Genomic DNA, 19423 nt, shown 5'->3' on the forward strand with positions numbered 1-19423 from the left:
CGCCACTCTGCCACCTGGGTGTGTCTCTGTGGCTGTTCTGCGTCCCTGCAAGCTCTGAGTGTGAGCTCCTGGCATTGGTTGGTTATTTCCCGTGTGAGCTCCTGGCATTGGTTGGTTATTTCCCGTGTGAGCTCCTGGCATTGGTTGGTTATTTCCCGTGTGAACCCCTGGGATTGGTTATTTCCCGTGTGAGCCCCTGGGATTGGTTATTTCCCGTGTGAGCCCCTGGGATTGGTTGGTTATTTCCCGTGTGAGCTCCTGGGATTGGTTGGTTATTTCCCATGTGAGCTCCTGGCATTGGTTGGTTATTTCCCGTGTGAGCTCCTGGCATTGGTTATTTCTCATGTGAGCTCTTGGCATTGGTTGGTTATTTCCTGTGTGAGCCCCTGGGATTGGTTATTTCCCGTGTGAGCTCCTGGCATTGGTTATTTCCCATGTGAGCTCCTGGCATTGGTTATTTCCTGTGTGAGCCCCTGGCATTGGTTATTTCCCATGTGAGTTCCTGGCATTGGTTATTTCTCATGTGAGCTCTTGGCATTGGTTGGTTATTTCCCGTGTGAGCTCCTGGCATTGGTTATTTCCTGTGTGAGCCCCTGGGATTGGTTATTTCCCACTCTCACTGGCGTTGGTGCTGTAGGACTATGGATTGGGGGTACATTTTGCCAATGATGTCGGATGTAGAGGTTTTTCCTGGGGTTACTTTTCCATCTGTGTGTCTTCGTTACTATGTAATGTTTAGTGAGGTCCTTTTTTCCCCACTGATTTTGGGGATTAAACTGAAGGCCTGTTCTGTCCTCGGGCCTCTCCATGCTCCAGCTCACGCTCTACCACTTGAGCCACAGTGCCACTTGCAGCTTTTTCTGAGTAGTTTATTGAAGGTAAGAGTCTCATGGGGACTCTCCTGCCCTGGCTGACTTTGAACCATGATCCTCAGATCTCAGCCTCCTGAGTAGCTAGGGTTACAGGTGTGAGCCACCAGCACCTGGCTTTAGTTATTATTTTTTTTAACAAAAGTGTTTTGCCTCCTTTCTCTCCTTTCTTCCATATATTCTTTTCTTCTATGTCTTCTTGCCTAACCTAAGCCCTAAAAATACAATTTTGCCTCTCTTCCTCTTCCCTTCCCTTCCGTCTTATTTGTAAAAGGGTCCTGCTGATGCCCAGGCTTGCCTTGAACCTGCTGTGTGGCCTGATTGGCCTCATCCTCCCTAGTGCTGGGGTTAGAGGTGTATGCTCCCATGCCTGGTGTGACTTGTTCAGTTTTGAGAGTTTGTTGGGCTTAAGCCCTCTTTGTAGACTCTGAGTCTAGTCTTTACTCGATATTGTCTTTGGCAGATATATTTTTCCTGCCTGTAGCTTGTCTTTCCATTCTCTTGAGAGAGAAGATAACTTTAAATGGAATGAAACGTGTCGTGTCCATCCCTTCTGTCCTGAATGATGAGACGTGGTATGTCCATCCCTTCTGTCCTGAATGATGAGACGTGGCGTGTCCATCCATCTGTCCTGGATCATGAGATGTGGCGTGTCCATTCTTCTGTCCTGGATCATGAGACGTGGTGTGTTCATCCCTTCTGTCCTGGATCATGAGACGTGGCATGTCCATTCGTCTGTCCTGAATCATGAGACGTGGTGTGTCCATTCCTTCTCTGAATCATGAGACATGGTGTGTCCATCCTTCTGTCCTGGATCATGAGATGTGGTGTGTCCATCCTTCTGTCCTGGATCATGAGACGTGCTGTGTCCATCCCTTCTGTCCTGGATCATGAGATGTGGCATGTCCATTCTTCTGTCCTGGATCATGAGACGTGGTGTGTCCATCCCTTCTGTCCTGGATCATGAGATGTGGTGTGTCCATCCTTCTGTCCTGGATCATGAGACGTGGTGTGTCCATCTTTCTGTCCTGGATCATGAGACGTGGTGTATCCATCCCATCTGTCCTGAATCATGCCTTGGATGACCTCAAAATGTCTGTGGGTGCTCTGGAGCCAGGAAATGTCAAGTTCTCCCTGAAGTTCTGGAACTTCCTACTGTTTCATAAGAGGTTCAAGTAACATCCACCCTCTCCACGTCACCGCCCTGCTGCCCCGGCCCCCGCCACGCCGACAGCCGGGGCCTCAGCCCTGAGGGGGTGGTGCCACGCATGCAATGGTGTGAGGGCTGTTCTGATCCCAAAAGCGGGGAAGAAAAATCAGTGTGGAGGGAGCAAGTGTTGGCTGCCACGCACTGTGCTTGGCTGTGTCTGTGGCCGTGAGCAGAGACAGCGGCTGCGCTCAGGTGTGCAAGCACACCACCATGATCGCAGTTGTACCTCCGTATCATCCGGGCCTGTATTATATTTTTCTCCCACTGCTACTCTGACATGTATTAGGATTCTGTTGATTACCACACAAAGCCTCCTAAGTAAGCGTGATGAACCGAAGGCTCCAGTTGGTTATTTGATCGATCTGTAATATTTTAAAACCATCTTTCAAAAGCGGGTTTCTCCTGTATTTGTCCGTAGCATGCTCATATTTGAATGGGGCTGCATGGCAAGCATCATCTACTTATCCAGAGTTTGGCATGCCAGCTCAAGAATATACATCAACATGAGTTTAAAAGAGCTGATGGCAAGCAAGGGCAAGGAGCAGGAGTTAATTGTGACTCACGATCTGGTGAAAGACACAGGTTTTTTTGTTTTTTGTTTTTTTTGTTCTTTTAGCAATCTCTTAGTGAAATAGGAAAATGCTAGCTGCATCTGCATGTCTGGTTTTTATTTTCCCTGGCGTGTTTCAGGCACTGGGAAGCACCAGCTTTGCCAAACAAATGCCATGTGAGGAACATCTTCCAGTTTTTGTTGAGGTCCCGATTCCTCACTGCTAACTCTGGCTAAGCTAATGATCTGAGCTGTAAATATTCTTTGTGGTAACATCTAGTTATGGCACAGAAAATGTGAAGTATTGCTTATTACCATTGCACACTGGATTTAACTCTGTCCCTTCTGTCCTTTCCGCTGAAGTTCAGTTGCTGGAGTAGAACTTCTTCCCCAAGGGGCCCTGCCAAGGCTGGATCTGGCACTGGCCACACTCATGGACGAGGAGAGGGCTGCCGGTGGGCGGGTGGCAAGGGCAGCCCTGCCCTCCGTGCTGCGTGGTGTTGAGGTCTGATGTGCTGGGTACACGGTCAGGAGAGAGAGGGGAATGCGGGACACGCACAGGCAGACCCCAAAGCCAACAGTGCGGGCTGCAGGTGGGGGCGCACCCTTGTCCGGCTGTGAGAACGGCATGCTAGTATCTCTGTAGTGTGGCAAGTCTCACGCTGAGTGAAACTGGAAGGGGACCACCTGCCTTCTACCACTGCCCCAGAGCCCCAGGCCTTTATTCTCCTATTCACCAAGGAAAATCTATAAATCTACTGACTCGTGTGTGTGTGTGTGTGTGTGTGTGTGTGTGTGCGTGCGTGTGTGTGTGTGTGTGTGCGTGCGTGTGTGTGTGTGCGCGCGTGTGTGCGTGTGCGCGTGCGCGCACGCGCTGCTACTGGGACCTGAACTAAGGCCTTGTTCTCCACCTTGGATCTTTTACTCAAGATTAGTTCTCTCTCACCTGAGCCACACATGGGTCCTAGCTGGGAGCCCGGCCCTGGCCTCGGGCGCCGTCTCACCGTCCGCTGGCGGCCTCCGTGTGTGGGCCTCGGGCAGGCTGAGGGGACGGTGGCCCTGCTTCCTCCCAGCGTGGGGAGGGTTTTTATGGAGCCCGAGTGACGATCTGTTCCTCACAACGTAGCGTGGGAAGCCCGCTGTGGCGGCTTGACCAGACCGGCACCATCGGACCCTTCGGTGGGTTCTTACTGCAGTCAGAGGTTCAGATGTGATGTCGTCTTGCCGTGAGGAGTAAATGGGGTGACACGGGCAAGACAGCAGCAGTGACCCCGATTCCAGACGTGGCTGCTCCCCTTCCCTGCTCCCTGCAGACACGCAGGCTTCACGCGTGACCAGAGACGCGAGAAACCAGGGCACAGAAAGTTCCTTTGTAATAAAACCATCCTGTAGGAAGAAATACCTTACACGCCAAGTATCCCAAAAGTCGAGACATGTGCCAGGTACCTCAGCACCAGTGCACATTCTAGAAAGTACTCTTTATTTTCCATCATTGCTCCTCAGTGGTAATAAAATAATTTTGTTCCCATTTGAGGGCACTGCCATGTTCCCAAGACTTTGGAAATAATTTAGGATTAAAGGTTCATTTATCAAGTGCAAAGGGAGGGCCAAATAGTTAATGAACTATGAGTTTCTGTATGACAAAAATTTAGTAATACGTAAACTGGTTAAAAAAAAAAGTGTTTCCTTTAGATACTCATAAATTTCTCAAGTCACAGAATTAAGTGCATTTACGACAGCTTTCACCACCATAGATAAAATGCCAAGAATTAAATTAATTTCACTGCTGTAAAGTAAGCTCAAGTGAGTTTGAGGTTTAAAAGCTTTTTTTTATTGATATCATAACACATGGAGTTTTTAAGGACTTTTGATTTCTGCCGAAACTGCTTCACTCTAGTTTTATTTAAGTTTCCTTTTTTTTAAAGAAAGAATTTTCTGTGTGCCCACTATTTTTATTTTTATTTTATTTTTTAAAAAGCCTCATAATACAAAGGAGGGGATAGCAATGGTCGACAAGAAATGTGCTCATCACTTACACATGTGACTGAAACCCCCTCGTACAGCGTCTTTACAATAAAATAAAATTGCCTAAAAAACTCACATAAGAACTGGAAAATAGACTCAAAAGAATAGGACTGTGTGAAGAGAACTTTTCTGCTTTCTTAAAATAAACGAGGGCTGTAAAACCAAGGGCTCTCCAGCCTTCCGGGCCCAGGTGACAGACAGTGTCTGTGGAGCTCCTTGGCTGTGCGGAGAGGTAGCGACACATAAAGAGGAGAGTTACTGAGAGTGCAGGCGACGCGCAGCTCTGCGAGAGGCTCGGGCCCCACCCTGCTGGAAACCGGGCCGAGGGGAAAAAAACATATGTTGGACTTGCCACGCAGAAGACGGTCCGAGGGGCCTCGCGTCAGACCCGAAGATCACTTCCCACCACCTCGGCTCTGCAGCCCGTACAATAAAACACTGGGGCGTGCTGGACAACTTCCATGGCCGGGCAGAGCCTCCAGCTCCTCTCCCGTGTGGTTCCCAGCCTTCCGCTGTCCCCGGGCACTTCTTCCTGGAGTCCCACAGCAAGCTTCTTCCCCAGCCAGTGTGTTGTTCCTGTCACTCCCTCCTGCAGCCCAGCGAGGTCGAGAAACCCTTTCTACTGCAGACAGTCCCAAGAACTGGGGCTTTCTGTATCATCCACTGAAAACTCTTGACTCACAATCATGCAACATTTGCTACAAAGCCAAGTGGTTAGTTTTAAATTGCTCTTTTAAATGTCAGTGTAAGGGAAAAAAAACAAAGAGCCAGCAAGGGCATTGATAAATGTTTGTTAACCAGAAAGGGAAAATGTCTCTGAAGAATCATTTTTACCTCTTACCCTGTATTATAAAATTCATAACAAGTGTCTCACAAACGCTCCTTCACCGCGACTTTCCGACATGGAAGCAGTTTACAAATTCCAAGTTTCCTTTAATTTTCTTGGCATTTATAAGGTCATGGAAATCATTTCAAAATTTGAGGAGGAATGTGGAGTTACGGTTGCGGTTCTTCAGACCTGCGCGCGTCTATCTGGAAATAGGCTGCGTTTTCACTCTGAAGCTGGCACGCCGCACCTTTTCACAAACGCAGAGGAAGTCGCAGCACGCCTCCCTGCCGGGGACGCCGGGGACGCCGGGGACGGCGCGTGCGGAGTCCAGCAGATGGAGTCCAGCCTCCCCGCCTCCCTCAAAATCAGATAGAAACCCGGTTTAGTAGAGAATGCGCACATTTTAACTCATCTCTTTCCCCAAAGGGTAAAGTTCTAGTGTGATTTAGAGTCAGGGAATCCCTACTTTACAAGTAGCAGAATCAAATGTAACCACGGAGGCCAGGAGGGTCAGCTCCGCGGCCGCGGCCGGGTCTTCCCCGAGTGAAGTTGTCTCTGTGGAGACGCTCGCCGCACCCGCTCCACACGGAGGCCAGATTGTTCCTGCCCAGGTTTCATCATGTGGTTTTGGGGTTCTAGAGTCAGTTGCTGTGGCTTCATGGGAGAAAAAAGCAAAGTGGAGTTTGTGGGAGCCTCCGAGAGCCTGTGGGTGGTTACACTGGGACTCCTCGCAGGACCGTGTGCACAGCGTGGTGGAGGGAGCTCACGCCTGCTCTGGCACGCCCGGAAGCCGGCAGCTGGCGCGGCTCTCCACAGCCTCCCTGCCCCGCGCGCGCGTCTCATTTAAAAAAATAAATACTAGGAACCTTGTCTTTTTAAAAGGCCCTGTTTGAAATGCAAACCTAGCAACGGCCAGACATCTCTGGGCATTGGCTGCCATCCCTCTTACTAGAAATTGAAATACTCTCAGTTGTGTTTCTGGGTAAATTTGACCACAACACTTCCTCAGTATTTTCACGAATTATAAAGAGTCAGAGAGGCGGAACTGGAAACCTGGCCAAAGTTACGATGACGTGTAGCAGATCTGAGTTCCGAGTCATCCCTCCTCAGAGGGGTGCTTTGCCCATGAAATAGATCAGTCTTCACTGAAATGCAGGCCTGTTTGATTAAATCTACTGATATCGTAGCTCTAGACATGTCTGTATCCCAACTTGCTGACATTTGGGATCGAGTTGCTCTCTTCCCACTCTTTTATTTAAGTCTTCATTTCCTTACTTCATACCATTTTCATTTTTAATCTGTCTGACTGTCATCTCTCCATCATTTATCTGTCATCTATCTCTGTCATTTATTTCTCTGTCAACTATCTGTACCTGTTTATCCTCAGTCACCTATCTGTCATCTGTTTATCAGTCTATCGTCGATGTGTCATACCATTTTCATTATCTATCTATCTATCTATCTATCTATCTATCTATCTATCTATCTATCTATCTATCTTATCAATCATCTCTCCCCTCCCTCCCTCCCTCCCTCACTCCTAGGCTAGAAATCACTCAAAAAATGAGCATCAACTTTGAAATGTAAGTCAATTATATTGATGTACAGACATGTACATTTTCCCTTAATCAAAATGCTTTAAGCGTCTTTAGTGGTGCACTTGTAATACCTAAGCACACTACACATTCAGTAATAAAATTCACCATGTTCAAATAAATGTCCATGAACGATTGTGTGTTTTTAATACACACGGTGCCGCGTGGAAGGCTTCGTCAGCAAGGTCGGCGTGGGCAGAGTGAGTCCGCTCTCCAGCAGATGGACAGCCATGCTTCCCCAGGAGCCCAGGACCAAGTGGTAACGGAGCGAGTGCCGGCTCCAGGCATCTTAACCAGCATCTCCTTGCCGAAGGGAAAAGGAAACCGAGAGGAAACTGAGCACCATTAAAGCCTGTTTTAAAGGGCGTCCCGCTGATCTGAGAACTGATGTGTTTCACATTAAGAAAACCAACCCTTGTGAAGCCCAGGAAACAGAGTTTGTAACACACGTCTTTAGAGTGTGCAGAGTACACATTTAGAGAGCCACCTTGTTTCTCCACAGATAAAAATGAAAACAGTGAGAGTCTTTGGAATAAGACTAAAAGAAACGATCCAGAAAACCAGAGGAAATCTGGAATGCTGAGTTAAGTGCCGATTTAACTATGAAAGGGCCAGTGTGTGGTAATGAATGAAACCCGAGTCTCCTGCATTCAATGTCTGAGCGTCTAGCAGCAACCCAGCTTGCTATTAGGAAGATCATATATTCCAAGCAATGTCTGCCGTCATCATTGTGTACAAGGAAAAATTTAGTTCCTGTTAAATTAACACTTCATTAAAATATCAAAAAATAAAAGCTTCAACAAACGTTTTCATATGTTGTATTCCAAGTCACAGAAAGGTTCGAAGAACAGATTGCTATTCTGTTCCGTAACAGCTAAGTCTCTTAAGTTCCATTTTCCCCCTTTTCTTTTGCTGAGTTCTCTGTCACTGAAAACATCTTAAACCAATTTCAAGTGGTACACCTGAGTAAACATGTTGTAAAAGTGTTTATGCACTGAAGTGGGTCAGCTCAAGGTATGGTATTTGGCTTGAACTTCTAATTTCTCTTTTTACAGTGAAAGGCTGCCAGGAGGAGGGAGTCTGAGCTGAATTAATACATTTGTTACAGTGGAAGTAGAATGGAAACTGCTCCAACCACAAATCAAACTGCCTCTTTCATTTATGCCAGTGATAGAATTTTTCTAAGAAATACAGACGCTGGCGGGCAGCCACCGTCCGTCTGCATGTAACAGAGAAACCTGTATTCTTCCTCGCTCTGGCTTTGGGTTTGCCGCTCGGCGGTTTGTGAGTTCTCCTTCTGGTGAGGCCGCGTGTGGCGCGCCGTGTGCATCCGCGCCAGGCCGCCAGGCCCTGTGGAGGTGCATGCCGCCCCTCCACACCACCTCCCTACACCCACCCAGGCTCCCGGCGGCTGCGCCTTCTCACTGAACGCCACGCAGCCTCATGTTCTGCACAACACAGAGGTGTACAAAAGTGCTTCTGGAGCCAAGATAAACGCTGTGAAGAGCAAGGGGTTCAGCTGCAAGCACACCACGGCTGACCCTTCAGGACTGCATCCCCTGTGCGTTCCTCCACGGGGGACCGGGTCACTCGTGGATGGAGGAGCTTGCTCTTCAGTCTTTACTGAGTAAATGTTTTAAGAAAACATGCCTATCTCGGGGGGCCAGCCGGCGTCAATCATGCTCGGATTTCAGATCACACTATATACATACTGCCCTTGCGGGACCCTGACTTCTGTGTGTGGAGTGCTAACGTGGCCTATGCTTTGAGCGACTCTCTACATTTACAACAGAAGGCTCAGCGGTCCACCTTCTGCTAGCAATTTTCACGGGGCCACGTATAAGTGAAGGGGTTTCTTCGTGTGCATCGGTACGTGATACATAACGTAGCATATATTTTGCATGTATTATTCATTTCTGTGTGGGACATAAAACTTCAAGGACAGTTCTTTCTTTAATAAATTGTTTTTTTTAATTATCCCGTGATAGTGTGTTCAGGGGTCTCGGTGGACACATCAGTTAGAGCTCTTCTTGGTCGGTGTGGCCCCTTCCAGTCTCCCAGTTCCTGCCCCCAGCTGTTGAGATCATGACTGAATTCACATCCTGCCTCTCGCTCCTTAATGACTATTTGAAATTAGAAGAGCTGAACAAAAGAAATTTTAAATGGGGCATCACCGTTCTCGCACAATCCTTTTAGATAAGGCGGGGAGCCACGTGGAAGACTTGCAGCCCGTCGGCGGCAGGCACCCTGAGCGCACGGGGCAGGACCGCGGTTGTGGGTGCGGTTCCTCCTTGCTGCGTGTCCGCGCCACCCGAGCCCTCATGGACCGGGTCCGGGCTCCGGCTGCAGCTTTAGTCTTCATTCTCCGTGCCAAGGCTCGTTGAAAGCTTTCCTGGGAGTTCTTTGCTGTTCTGCGTCGCCAGGTCTGGTGGCCTCTTCTGAAGTTGTTCTTCCATAAACAGTGATAGAGAGCTGGATTTTCCATGCTTCTTTCAAGACCCCTCGTCATTGTACTGCACGGACCTCAAAAGGCCGCTAGATTCCCCGGAAGGCCTTCCGGAATGAGCCAGTGCGCATGCTCGGTGGAGTGTGCGGGCGCGGGCGGAGGTCGAGCGCAGGCGGAGGTCGGGCGCGGGCGGAGGTCGGGCGATGATGGAGGTCGGGCGCGGGCGGAGGTCGAGCGCGGGCGGAGGTCGGGCGCTGACGGAGGTCGGGCGCTGACGGAGGTCGGGCGCGGGCGGAGGTCGGGCGCTGACGGAGGTCGGGCGCTGACGGAGGTCGGGCGCTGACGGAGGTCGGGCGCTGACGGAGGTCGGGCGCTGACGGAGGTCGGGCGCTGACGGAGGTCGGGCGATGATGGAGGTCGGGCGATGACGGAGGTCGGGCGCTGACGGAGGTCGGGCGATGATGGAGGTCGGGCGTGGGCAGAGGTCGGGCGCGCGCTGGGGGCCCCGATGGCGGCGCAGAGCTGCCCTGGCTGGAGGAGCCGGACGCAGCGCCAGCTCCCAGCAGCCGGGTGAAGATCAAGAGGCACTGAGGCCAACAGACCCGCTGGCTGCCTTGCCCGCGCTGCAGCGCAGTCCCGGGCTGCGTTGGACCAAGCAGCGCAGCGCCCCTCCCGTGTGCTCCCGTGCGCTCCTGTGTGCTCCCGTGCGCTCCCGTGCGCTCCCATGCGCTCCCGTGCGCTCCCGTGTGCTCCCGTGCGCTCCCGTGTGCTCCCGTGCGCTCCTGTGTGCTCCTGTGTGCTCCCGTGCGCTCCCGTGTGCTCCCGTGCGCTCCTGTGCGCTCCCGTGTGCTCCCGTGTGCTCCCGTGTGCTCCCGTGTGCTCCCGTGCGCTCCTGTGTGCTCCCGTGCGCTCCCGTGTGCTCCCGTGCGCTCCCGTGCGCTCCTGTGAGGTCCTGTGTGCTCCTGTGTGCTCCTGTGCGCTCCCGTGCGCTCCTGTGTGCTCCCGTGTGCTCCCGTGTGCTCCCGTGCGCTCCTGTGTGCTCCTGTGTGCTCCCGTGTGCTCCCGTGTGCTCCCGTGCGCTCCTGTGTGCTCCTGTGTGCTCCCGTGTGCTCCCGTGCGCTCCTGTGTGCTCCTGTGCGCTCCCGTGTGCTCCCGTGTGCTCCCGTGTGCTCCCGTGTGCTCCCGTGCGCTCCTGTGTGCTCCCGTGCGCTCCCGTGTGCTCCCGTGCGCTCCCGTGCGCTCCTGTGAGGTCCTGTGTGCTCCTGTGTGCTCCTGTGCGCTCCCGTGCGCTCCCGTGCGCTCCTGTGTGCTCCTGTGCGCTCCTGTGTGCTCCTCTGTGTGCTCCCGTGCGCTCCTGTGTGCTCCTGTGCGCTCCCGTGCGCTCCCGTGCGCTCCTGTGTGCGCTCCTGTGTGCTCCTGTGTGCTCCGCGGCTGACCCAGCGTCGGCCTGTGCCGCGCGCCGTCCTCTCAGGACCGCCGGGCCTGGTGAGGGGCCGCCGCGCCTTCCTCTCGGGGCCGCCGTGCCGTCCCCTCAGGGCCGCGGGGCCTCGTGAGGCGGTGAGCGCGGGATCGCTCACCCTCCCTGACCGCTGACCTCCGCGCGAGAACGCGAACAAAGCCGCCTCCCACGCCAAGCGCCGTCTGTCTGTCTGAGGGGTCCTGCCGCGCCCCTCTCCTCGAGGGTCCCGCGCGCGCCCGCCACCCCGCGCGGCTCTTCACCAACCGCCGCGTGGCGGGCTGTGTTCCAGGGCGCAGCATCAACGTGAAGTCGGCGGGCCTGGTGGGGAGGCACGGCCCCCAGTCGAAGCAGCCCTTCATGGTGGCCTTCTTCAAGGCCAGCGGCGTCCTGCTCCGGTCCGTGAGAGCAGCCAGCAAGCGGAAAACCCAGAGCCGCGGTAAAGCCAGCCCTCACCAGGACGCGGCCCGGGCGCCGGGCGCCGGAGGTAAGAGGCCCGCGGGGCGCGGGGACAGGGCGGCGGGCGCCGGAGGTAAGATGCCCGCGGGGCGCGGGGCGCGGGGCGCCGGAGGTAAGAGGCCCGCGGGGCGCGGGGCGCGGGGCGCCGGAGGTAAGATGCCCGCGGGGCGCGGGGACCGGGCGGCCGCCTCCGCCGACACCTGCCCTGGGCACGCCAGGGCTCCGCGAGGGGCTCCGGCGGCCCCCAGACACCTGGACACGCCTGTGTAGAGGAGGCTGAGCCCGCGGTGAGATGAAGCCTCCCCGGCCAGCAGAGCCTAGCTCCCACGGAAGGCGCCGGCCCGGGCCAGGCCCCAGAGCCAGCTGGAGCCGCCACTCACACCCCAGTACCAAAGAAAGGCCTGTGGCGTGTCTCCTGAGCACAGAAGGACAGACTGTGTGCAAATCCCCGTAGTATCTATATGTTCAGTAATCATTTGGAGCGCTAATTTCTGGAATCTTCTTAGGACATGTGTCTACTCAGATAGATAGATAGTCTCAGAAAAACATTACAAGTGCACAATGATATCAGTAAGTTGGATTTTAGTCCATTTTGTCACAAAATGGTGAAAACCTTGTTTCCCAGACTGGAGATACAGAGCCAGCATCCAATAGCACTTACATGAAGAAGAGCTGAGACTTAGTGAGAACATTCACACCCACTTGCCACAGCACTGCATCTGTTTACCCAGGCTGCAGACTTTTTAATAAGCTAGGCTTAGATAAAATGGACGGCTATTTTCTGGCAAGAAATCCTTTTTCTGTATTAGAAAGAGAAGTCTGAAGGTGGATTCTACGCCAGAGCTGCCCAGCCCCCCGGCTGGCACCTCCAGCGGTCTGCGTGTCTGGGAGCTCCGAGTCTTGCGGTCCACTGCATGGCCCCTGCACACTCGGTCTCTGCCCGAGGAGAGGCGGCTCCGGCCAGGGGCATTTTTGTAAAGTAGAATTCTAAGGCCCCTCAGGCCTTCGCTGCTTTTTCTCAGCGGGCTTGACATTGTGAGCTAAGGAACTGGGAGAGCACGGCTCTCTCCATATCTAATTCTTAACACCACCACCAAAGGGAACTCTGCCGGCCCCCGCTAAAATGCAGGCCATGGGCACGTGAGACACAAGCACGCGTGCGCCTAGCCACAGAGGCAGTGGAGAAGAAGTGAACAGGTCTGCACTATCCTGAAATACAATCCGTGCGTCAAATGACGGGGTAAAAGAATTTTCCACGGAAGACACTTTGCGACCTTCTTCTCGGGAAAGTAAAGCCTGCTCCTATCACGTTGTGTCACAGAGCTGTTCTGGAAAGGTCTTCAGAAGCTATTTAGTGTGACAAAAAGGTGTAACTGCTTAATAGAAGATGGAGAAAAATAACTTTCTTAGGCCCTTTCTTCCTTGTAAATACTAGCTTGTCAAAATTGTATATTTTTCCTTTCATGTAGCATGACTCTGACTCCGGCTGAAGTGTTTTTAATTTCACCTAGCAGCCCGCATGAAGGAGAGGGTTCACAGATGTTGAATCGAATGGCAGCTGGTTATTTAGGAAATTACAAAGGGAAAGCGTAAGTCGCAGACTTCCATCACAGCTCACCTGGCGCTGACAGAGGGCCGTCAGCGTCCCTCCCCTGGAGGGCTGGCGCTTTGTCTCTTCTCCTGCAAGCAACAACGCCACTTCTGTATCCACCGCTGGGTAAAACACATGCAGAATAGTCAGGAAACTGTTCGCTGGCATCCCAGCGCCACTTACGGCACAGAATTATTCTCATAGAGACCAATATTTTCTTTTTAAAGGTTTGGTCATTGGCAACCATTTCTGTGAACTATGTGGTTGATGGTTTTGGAGCATGTTCCTATTTTGATAGGGGGAAGAAAGAAGGAAAGTAGCTGGTTTGTGTCTATGAGGTGACCTTTCAGAAGGCAGTAATCAGCAGACGGGAAACTCTCCCAGGATGTGCCCTAGAAGCTGGCCGTTGAGTGAAAGGGAAGGCTGATATAAACAGAAAACTCAATTCCTGCTGGGCCTGACATGCCAGCGAAATTTAAAAATTATCCAACTATAAATAATAAATGTTAAAATAGTACCAGGCTTTTATAGTAAAATACCGTAGGAAGAGGGGAGGGTGGAGGTTAGAGAGTTGATAGATGGGTGCCTGATTTTATATGTGTGTGTGTATATATATATACACACATATATATAGTGCAAAGCATACCATCCAATTTTAAAAGTCTGGAAGATCAAAATTCAAATTTAGGCCATTCTTGTTCTCTTTAACCCATTACTATTTTAAAGATTTTGGTGCCAAATGTAGTGGTTCTCATCTCTAATCCTAGCACTTAGGAAACTGAGGCAAGAGGAGATCAAGATCAGCTGGGGAGAAAAGACTCTCCTTATTCTCTGACTGTACATAGAACCCTCGCCCCGAGGTTTTGTACGGGACCGTACAGGAACTCCCCTCCTGCTTCTCTGACTGTACGTGGAACCCCGCTCCATGTTCTGTGACTGTACGTGGAACCTCTCTCCCTGTTCTGTGACTGTATGTGGAACCCCGCTCCATGTTCTGTGACTGTACGTGGAACCTCTCTCCCTTTTCTGTGACTGTACGTGGAACCGCTCTCCCTGTTCTGTGACTGTACATGGAACCTCTCTCCCTGTTCTGTGACTGTACGTGGAACCCCGCTCCCTGTTCTCTGACTGTACATGAAACCCTGCTCCCTGTTCTCTGACTGTATGTGGAACTTCTCTCCCTGTTCTCTGACTGTATGTGGAACCGCTCTCCCTGTTCTCTGACTGTATTTGGAACCGCTCTCCCTGTTCTCTGGCTGTACATGAAACCCTGCTCCCTGTTCTCTGACTGTACGTGGAATCCTGCTCCCTGTTCTCTGACTGTACGTGGAATCTCTTTCCCTGTTCTCTGACTGTACGTGGAACCTCTTTCCCTGTTCTCTGTATATCAAACCCCGCTCCCTGTTCTCTGACTGTATGTGGAACCCCGCTCCCTGTTCTCTGTATGTGGAACCGCTTTCCCTGTTCTCTGTATATCGAACGCTGCTCCCTGTTCTCTGACTGTACATGGAACCCTGCTCCCTGTTCTCTGACTGTATGTGGAACCCCGCTCCCTGTTCTCTGACTGTACGTGGAACCCCGCTCCCTGTTCTCTGACTGTATGTAGAACCCCGCTTCCTGTTCTCTGACTGTACGTGGAACTTCTCTCCCTGTTCTCTGACTGTACATGAAACCCTGCTCCCCGTTCTCTGACTGTACATGGAACCCTGGTCAACCGCTCTCCCTGTTCTCTGACTGTACATGGAACCCTGCTCCCTGTTCTCTGACTGTACATGGAACCCCGCTCCCTGTTCTCTGACTGTACATGGAACCCCGCTCCCTGTTCTCTGACTGTATGTGGAACCGCTCTCCCTGTTCTCTGACTGTACATGGAACCCTGCTCCCTGTTCTCTGACTGTACATGGAACCCTGCTCCCTGTTCTCTGACTGTATGTGGAACCCTGCTCTTTGTTCTCTGGCTGTACATGGAACCCTGCTCCCCGTTCTCTGACTGTACATGGAACCACGTTCCCTGTTCACTGACTGTACATGGAACCCTTTTCTGTGTTCTGACTGTACATGGAACCCCGCTCCCTGTTCTCTGACTGTATGTGGAACCTCTTTCCCTGTTCTCTGACTGTACGTGGAACCCTGTACCCTGTTCTCTGTACATGGAACCCTGCTCCCTGTTCTCTGACTGTACATGGAACCCCGCTCCCTGTTCTGTGACTGTTTGTGGAACCCTGCCTCTAGGTTCTAGGCAGAACTTTCCGTGCCTCTGCCGTTCATGCTCTGGCCTGGGCTGCAGGGGCCAGGGTGGCTGTGCCCAGTCCCTGGGTTTGGATGGGGGTCAGGGAATAAAAGCCTAAGCTTAGGTTGAAGCAGCTGCTCCTGAAGATGCAGAAGCAGAAGGGTGGAAAGGTTTTCTTCCGTTTCTTCATTTATTTGTTCATTTGTTTCGAGACGGGTCTCACTGGCTCTGCTCAGGCTGGCATTGAATTCAGCTCCTCTTGTTTCTCCGTCAGAGTGGCTGCAGTATAGGCATGAGCTACCTTGGCTCTTTTCTTCACGTGTTTTTGCCTCTTAGATCTCATTCACCCTTCTCCATGTTCTGTGGGCAAATCGGCGTCTTCCGTGCCCTGCTGTGGTGCTGGCCTCTGATCACTGGCAGTGAGGACTTTCACTTCCCTTTGGTTTTGAAAGAGCAGCGTTCATAATGCTTGGCCGGTGGAAGCCATGGCCGTGCTCACATGCTACACTCCACTGTGGACATGACCCCAGCTCTCACACCACGGGCAGAATCTCATCTTCTGGAGCTGCTCTGTCTCGGGGAATATGCTGTGGGCGTTGGAGGGCGTGGGATTCGCTCCCTGCACTAACCTGTGTATTTGCTCTTCAACTACCTGTGCATTTGAACCGTTGTGAGACTATTTTTTTTTTCTGGTACTGGGGATTGAACTCAGGGTCTTCTGTTTGCAAGATGAGTGCTCTACCACTTGAGCCAGCCTTTAGCCCAGGATTTTTTTTAAAGCCATTGAAGACTTTGCTACTCTGGCACAACATTTGCTTCTCTAAGGAGCTATTAATGTTTATTTCTGACAGTAGGATACAGTCCTCATGCTACGTGAAATCAGACCATGATACCAGCTTCCATTATAAATTTCTTTGCTCATGGCTTTTATGTGTTATGGCATAGATTCATCATTTAGCCTGCATGAAAGCTACTTTGGCAAAACAGATATTTGGCCTTTTAAGTTGTATTTCATTTTTTGTAATAAACATGGAATTCAAATAGCCATGCACTGAGTTTATGGCTTTCGATATGTATTTGTCTACTTCGTGTCCCTTGCCTGAGTAAAGGTAAATCTTTGTGCAATTATTCTGATTAGAGAAGTTTTCCTGAAGGACAAGAGGCCAACTCTCAAATCAACCTTTCATGTGCCATGATTTGATTTAGTGAACTTAATGGCACTAGAAGAGTATCCGGTTAACAAGTAGGAAAAAACAATTTGTACCCAAAATGGATTGCTTCCTTTTTCTAGGCTAACATGAGGCAGAGGAGAGAGCAGCGTCAGATGGGCCTCGGGTCTCCACGGGGCCCCGGCTCACTGGAGCGCCCATTATTACACTGGACGGTGACTTACCTTAACACAGCTTTCTTTAGAAAACCATTTTGCTCTCTCCTTCCCTCCAGTCATGTTTCAGATCGTAAATAGAGTGAGTTATCTTGTTGTTGCTGTTGTTGGTTGTGGGGCTTGTATTCAGGGCCTGGGCGCTTTCTCTAAGCTTTTTTGCTCAAGGCCAGTGCTCAGCCACATTGAGCCACAGCTCCACTTTCCGTTTTTTAGGTGGTTAATTGGTTTAAAATATTATTTCTTTAACCTTCAGATTATAATACAAGTGAACAAAAGCAAGCCTGCAAGAAGCATGAACTCTACGTGAGCTTCCGGGACCTGGGGTGGCAGGTAAGAACACAGGATCCGCCGGGGCGCCTCTGCTTTCTCAGAGCTCGTTAGCCAGGCCGCAGTCACTTTGACAGTCTGTTCACTGTATCGCTTAATGGCTGTGTATATAATTTTCATGTCCCTATACTACTTACATGATTAGTATATTTTATAATGCATAAGAACTATCTGAAGAAGTATGTAGGAAATGAAGTAAGAGTCCTTTCGTGTGGCTACCCTTTAAGTATCCCAGGCTATTTTTTATTTTCTTTAGGCCGTGCCGGGGTTTGATCTCAGGGCTTTCTGCACTTGCTGTGTGAATGCCCTGTCATTTGAGCCACACCCTAGTGACTGGGATTTTAGCTGTTATGAACAGAGTTGTTCAGATTGGTATAAAGACCTCTATGAGCGCATTTCTGTCCTCAGATGATCAGTCTAGGAATTAGAACTGTCACAGAAACTCCCTCCATCATGAAGAAGGCAGGCTCATACCTTTTTTCACTCAGAGACCATAATTTTGTCTCCCAAATAAGCTTCACAAATAAGGCGAGGAGGAGAATTTAACTGAACTCAGTTTGAATGGCTTCTGTGAGAACAGTTTAAATGAAGAATTCAGATGTCTCCTCGTCCAGTGTAACGGATTTCCAATGTGTGAGCTACTTACTGAAAAATAATATTGAAAAATGTGAATATTTGACTTCTTTCTACAGTTGAGGAATCTACTAAGTGTCCACCAAACTTTGCTTCCCGGGGGAGAGAGCCAGGGCCACCATCCCGTGTTGAATGTCTGGCGTCCTAAACTGTTCAGCAGACAGTTTTCAGATTTAATTTGTTTCTTTAAAAGGACTGTAAGGTTAATGGAAGGATGGGAAGAGAAGCAGCACATGGAACACATATCAAAGCCTTAGGAGGCCTCCGGCTCCAAAGTCTGGGCGTAACTGGGGCTGACTCGGTGGAGTTAACCCTCCTTCCTGGCTCACCAGACTTTTTCTGAGTTTGTTCTTGCCTGTTTAAACACTATTTAATAGAATGCGACTGCACGATTGTGGTTTTATTCTTGGTTATGTATGCATATCAGTGCGTATTATGGATTTCTTACATGGTAGCCTCCTGGGAGGAACCGGAGCAGATAAGGTCTTGTGAAGATATTGATGCTTTTGCTATGAATGTCAGACTTACAGTGGAAGGGGAGAGGGGGCCGTCCATGTAGAGTAGTTGTTGGCTCAAGAAGGGAAATCGGTTCGGATGAAACACGTTGGAGTCGTCTTGATCTGGCACTGTTTCCATGTAGAGAACACTGCCTGTTGTGTCTCCTGTCTTTGTGCACCGCAGGACTGGATCATCGCGCCAGAGGGATACGCGGCATTTTATTGTGATGGAGAATGTTCTTTCCCGCTCAACGCCCACATGAACGCCACAAACCACGCCATCGTGCAGACTCTGGTACGCCCTGCTTTTGTAGGATTGCAGGGAGCGTGGAATTCAAACCCAACACGGAGCTGTTTTGAGTAAATGCACTCGTTTAGCTGATCCAGTAAGACGCCATCTCAGACGTGATGGTGCGGCGGGGCAGGTGGGTAAGTCAGGGCTTTAGAGAGAGGTCCTGATTGCAGCATGGAGACCCATTCTGCTGGGAAGACAGAACTCACCAGGGAAGTGCTCCTTCTGCTGGGAAGCCTGAGCCCTTACCCCCTCCCAGACCCGCCCTGCTGGGATGACCTGTGTTAGCAGTGGTGGGCTGGTTCTTGGCAATCTTTACTACTGACCTCTGAAGCCACTGCCGCCAGCCGTTGGGCAGGGTCAGCAGATCAAAGGCAGAGCAGAGTGAACACAATGCCGTTTCGTCTACTAATGAAGACAATTTTCTCTTTCCCAGGTCCACCTCATGTTTCCTGAGCATGTGCCCAAGCCTTGCTGTGCCCCAACCAAGCTGAATGCCATCTCAGTACTCTACTTCGATGACAGCTCCAACGTCATCTTGAAAAAATACAGAAACATGGTGGTACGTTCCTGTGGCTGCCACTAGAATCAGAGGATTGCAGCAGTAATGAAAGATCTGTATTAGTTTATGACTGCAATAAAAGCAGGCAGAGGGGATTTCCTGACATTCTCCCGACTCATTTCATCTTTCCTTCCACAAACAATATCATGTATATAGTCATTTTTATTTATTTAAAGGCATGTATTCTATGTAAAAAATATCTGTGTCACTATATTATATAATACATCACCTACTCCACCTTTCCATGTGTTACACCGGGGCCAGTTTAATTCTGTGTCAACATTTTTCCAGTATGATTGTTATATCATTTTGGAGAGTAACAGAGCTTTTTCCTTTTCTCTCCCTCCCTCCCTCCCTCCCTCCTTCTCTTCCTTCCTTGTTTGGCATTATTGAAGGGAATCATACACATTTGGTTATATGTTGCCAGTGGAAAGTATAATGGGATATATATTTAGAAAGAGCTTAAAA

The 19423-nt window shown here is 50.7% G+C and overlaps 1 protein-coding gene across 2 annotated transcripts in view; it reads left to right on the plus strand.

Annotated features, from left to right (window-relative positions):
• The window catches only part of Bmp5 (bone morphogenetic protein 5), an 88943-nt gene extending 69883 nt beyond the window's left edge, over positions 1 to 19060 (plus strand). The window contains exons 4-7 of one of the 2 annotated variants that reach the window (XM_070017261.1): positions 11273 to 11467; positions 16898 to 16974; positions 18286 to 18396; positions 18830 to 19060. In XM_070017261.1, coding sequence (XP_069873362.1) covers positions 11273 to 11467; positions 16898 to 16974; positions 18286 to 18396; positions 18830 to 18979 — 533 coding nt within the window. In that variant the 3' untranslated portion in view covers positions 18980 to 19060. The remainder of the gene's footprint in view (positions 1 to 11272; positions 11468 to 16897; positions 16975 to 18285; positions 18397 to 18829) is intronic. The other variant, XM_070017262.1, reaches the window with a different exon arrangement.
• The last annotated feature ends 363 nt before the right edge of the window (positions 19061 to 19423 follow it).

Source organism: Dipodomys merriami, unplaced genomic scaffold (genome assembly GCF_024711535.1).
Source record: "Dipodomys merriami isolate MVZ:Mamm:240054 unplaced genomic scaffold, mDipMer1.0.p SCAF_122, whole genome shotgun sequence".
Taxonomy (NCBI): domain Eukaryota; kingdom Metazoa; phylum Chordata; class Mammalia; order Rodentia; family Heteromyidae; genus Dipodomys; species Dipodomys merriami.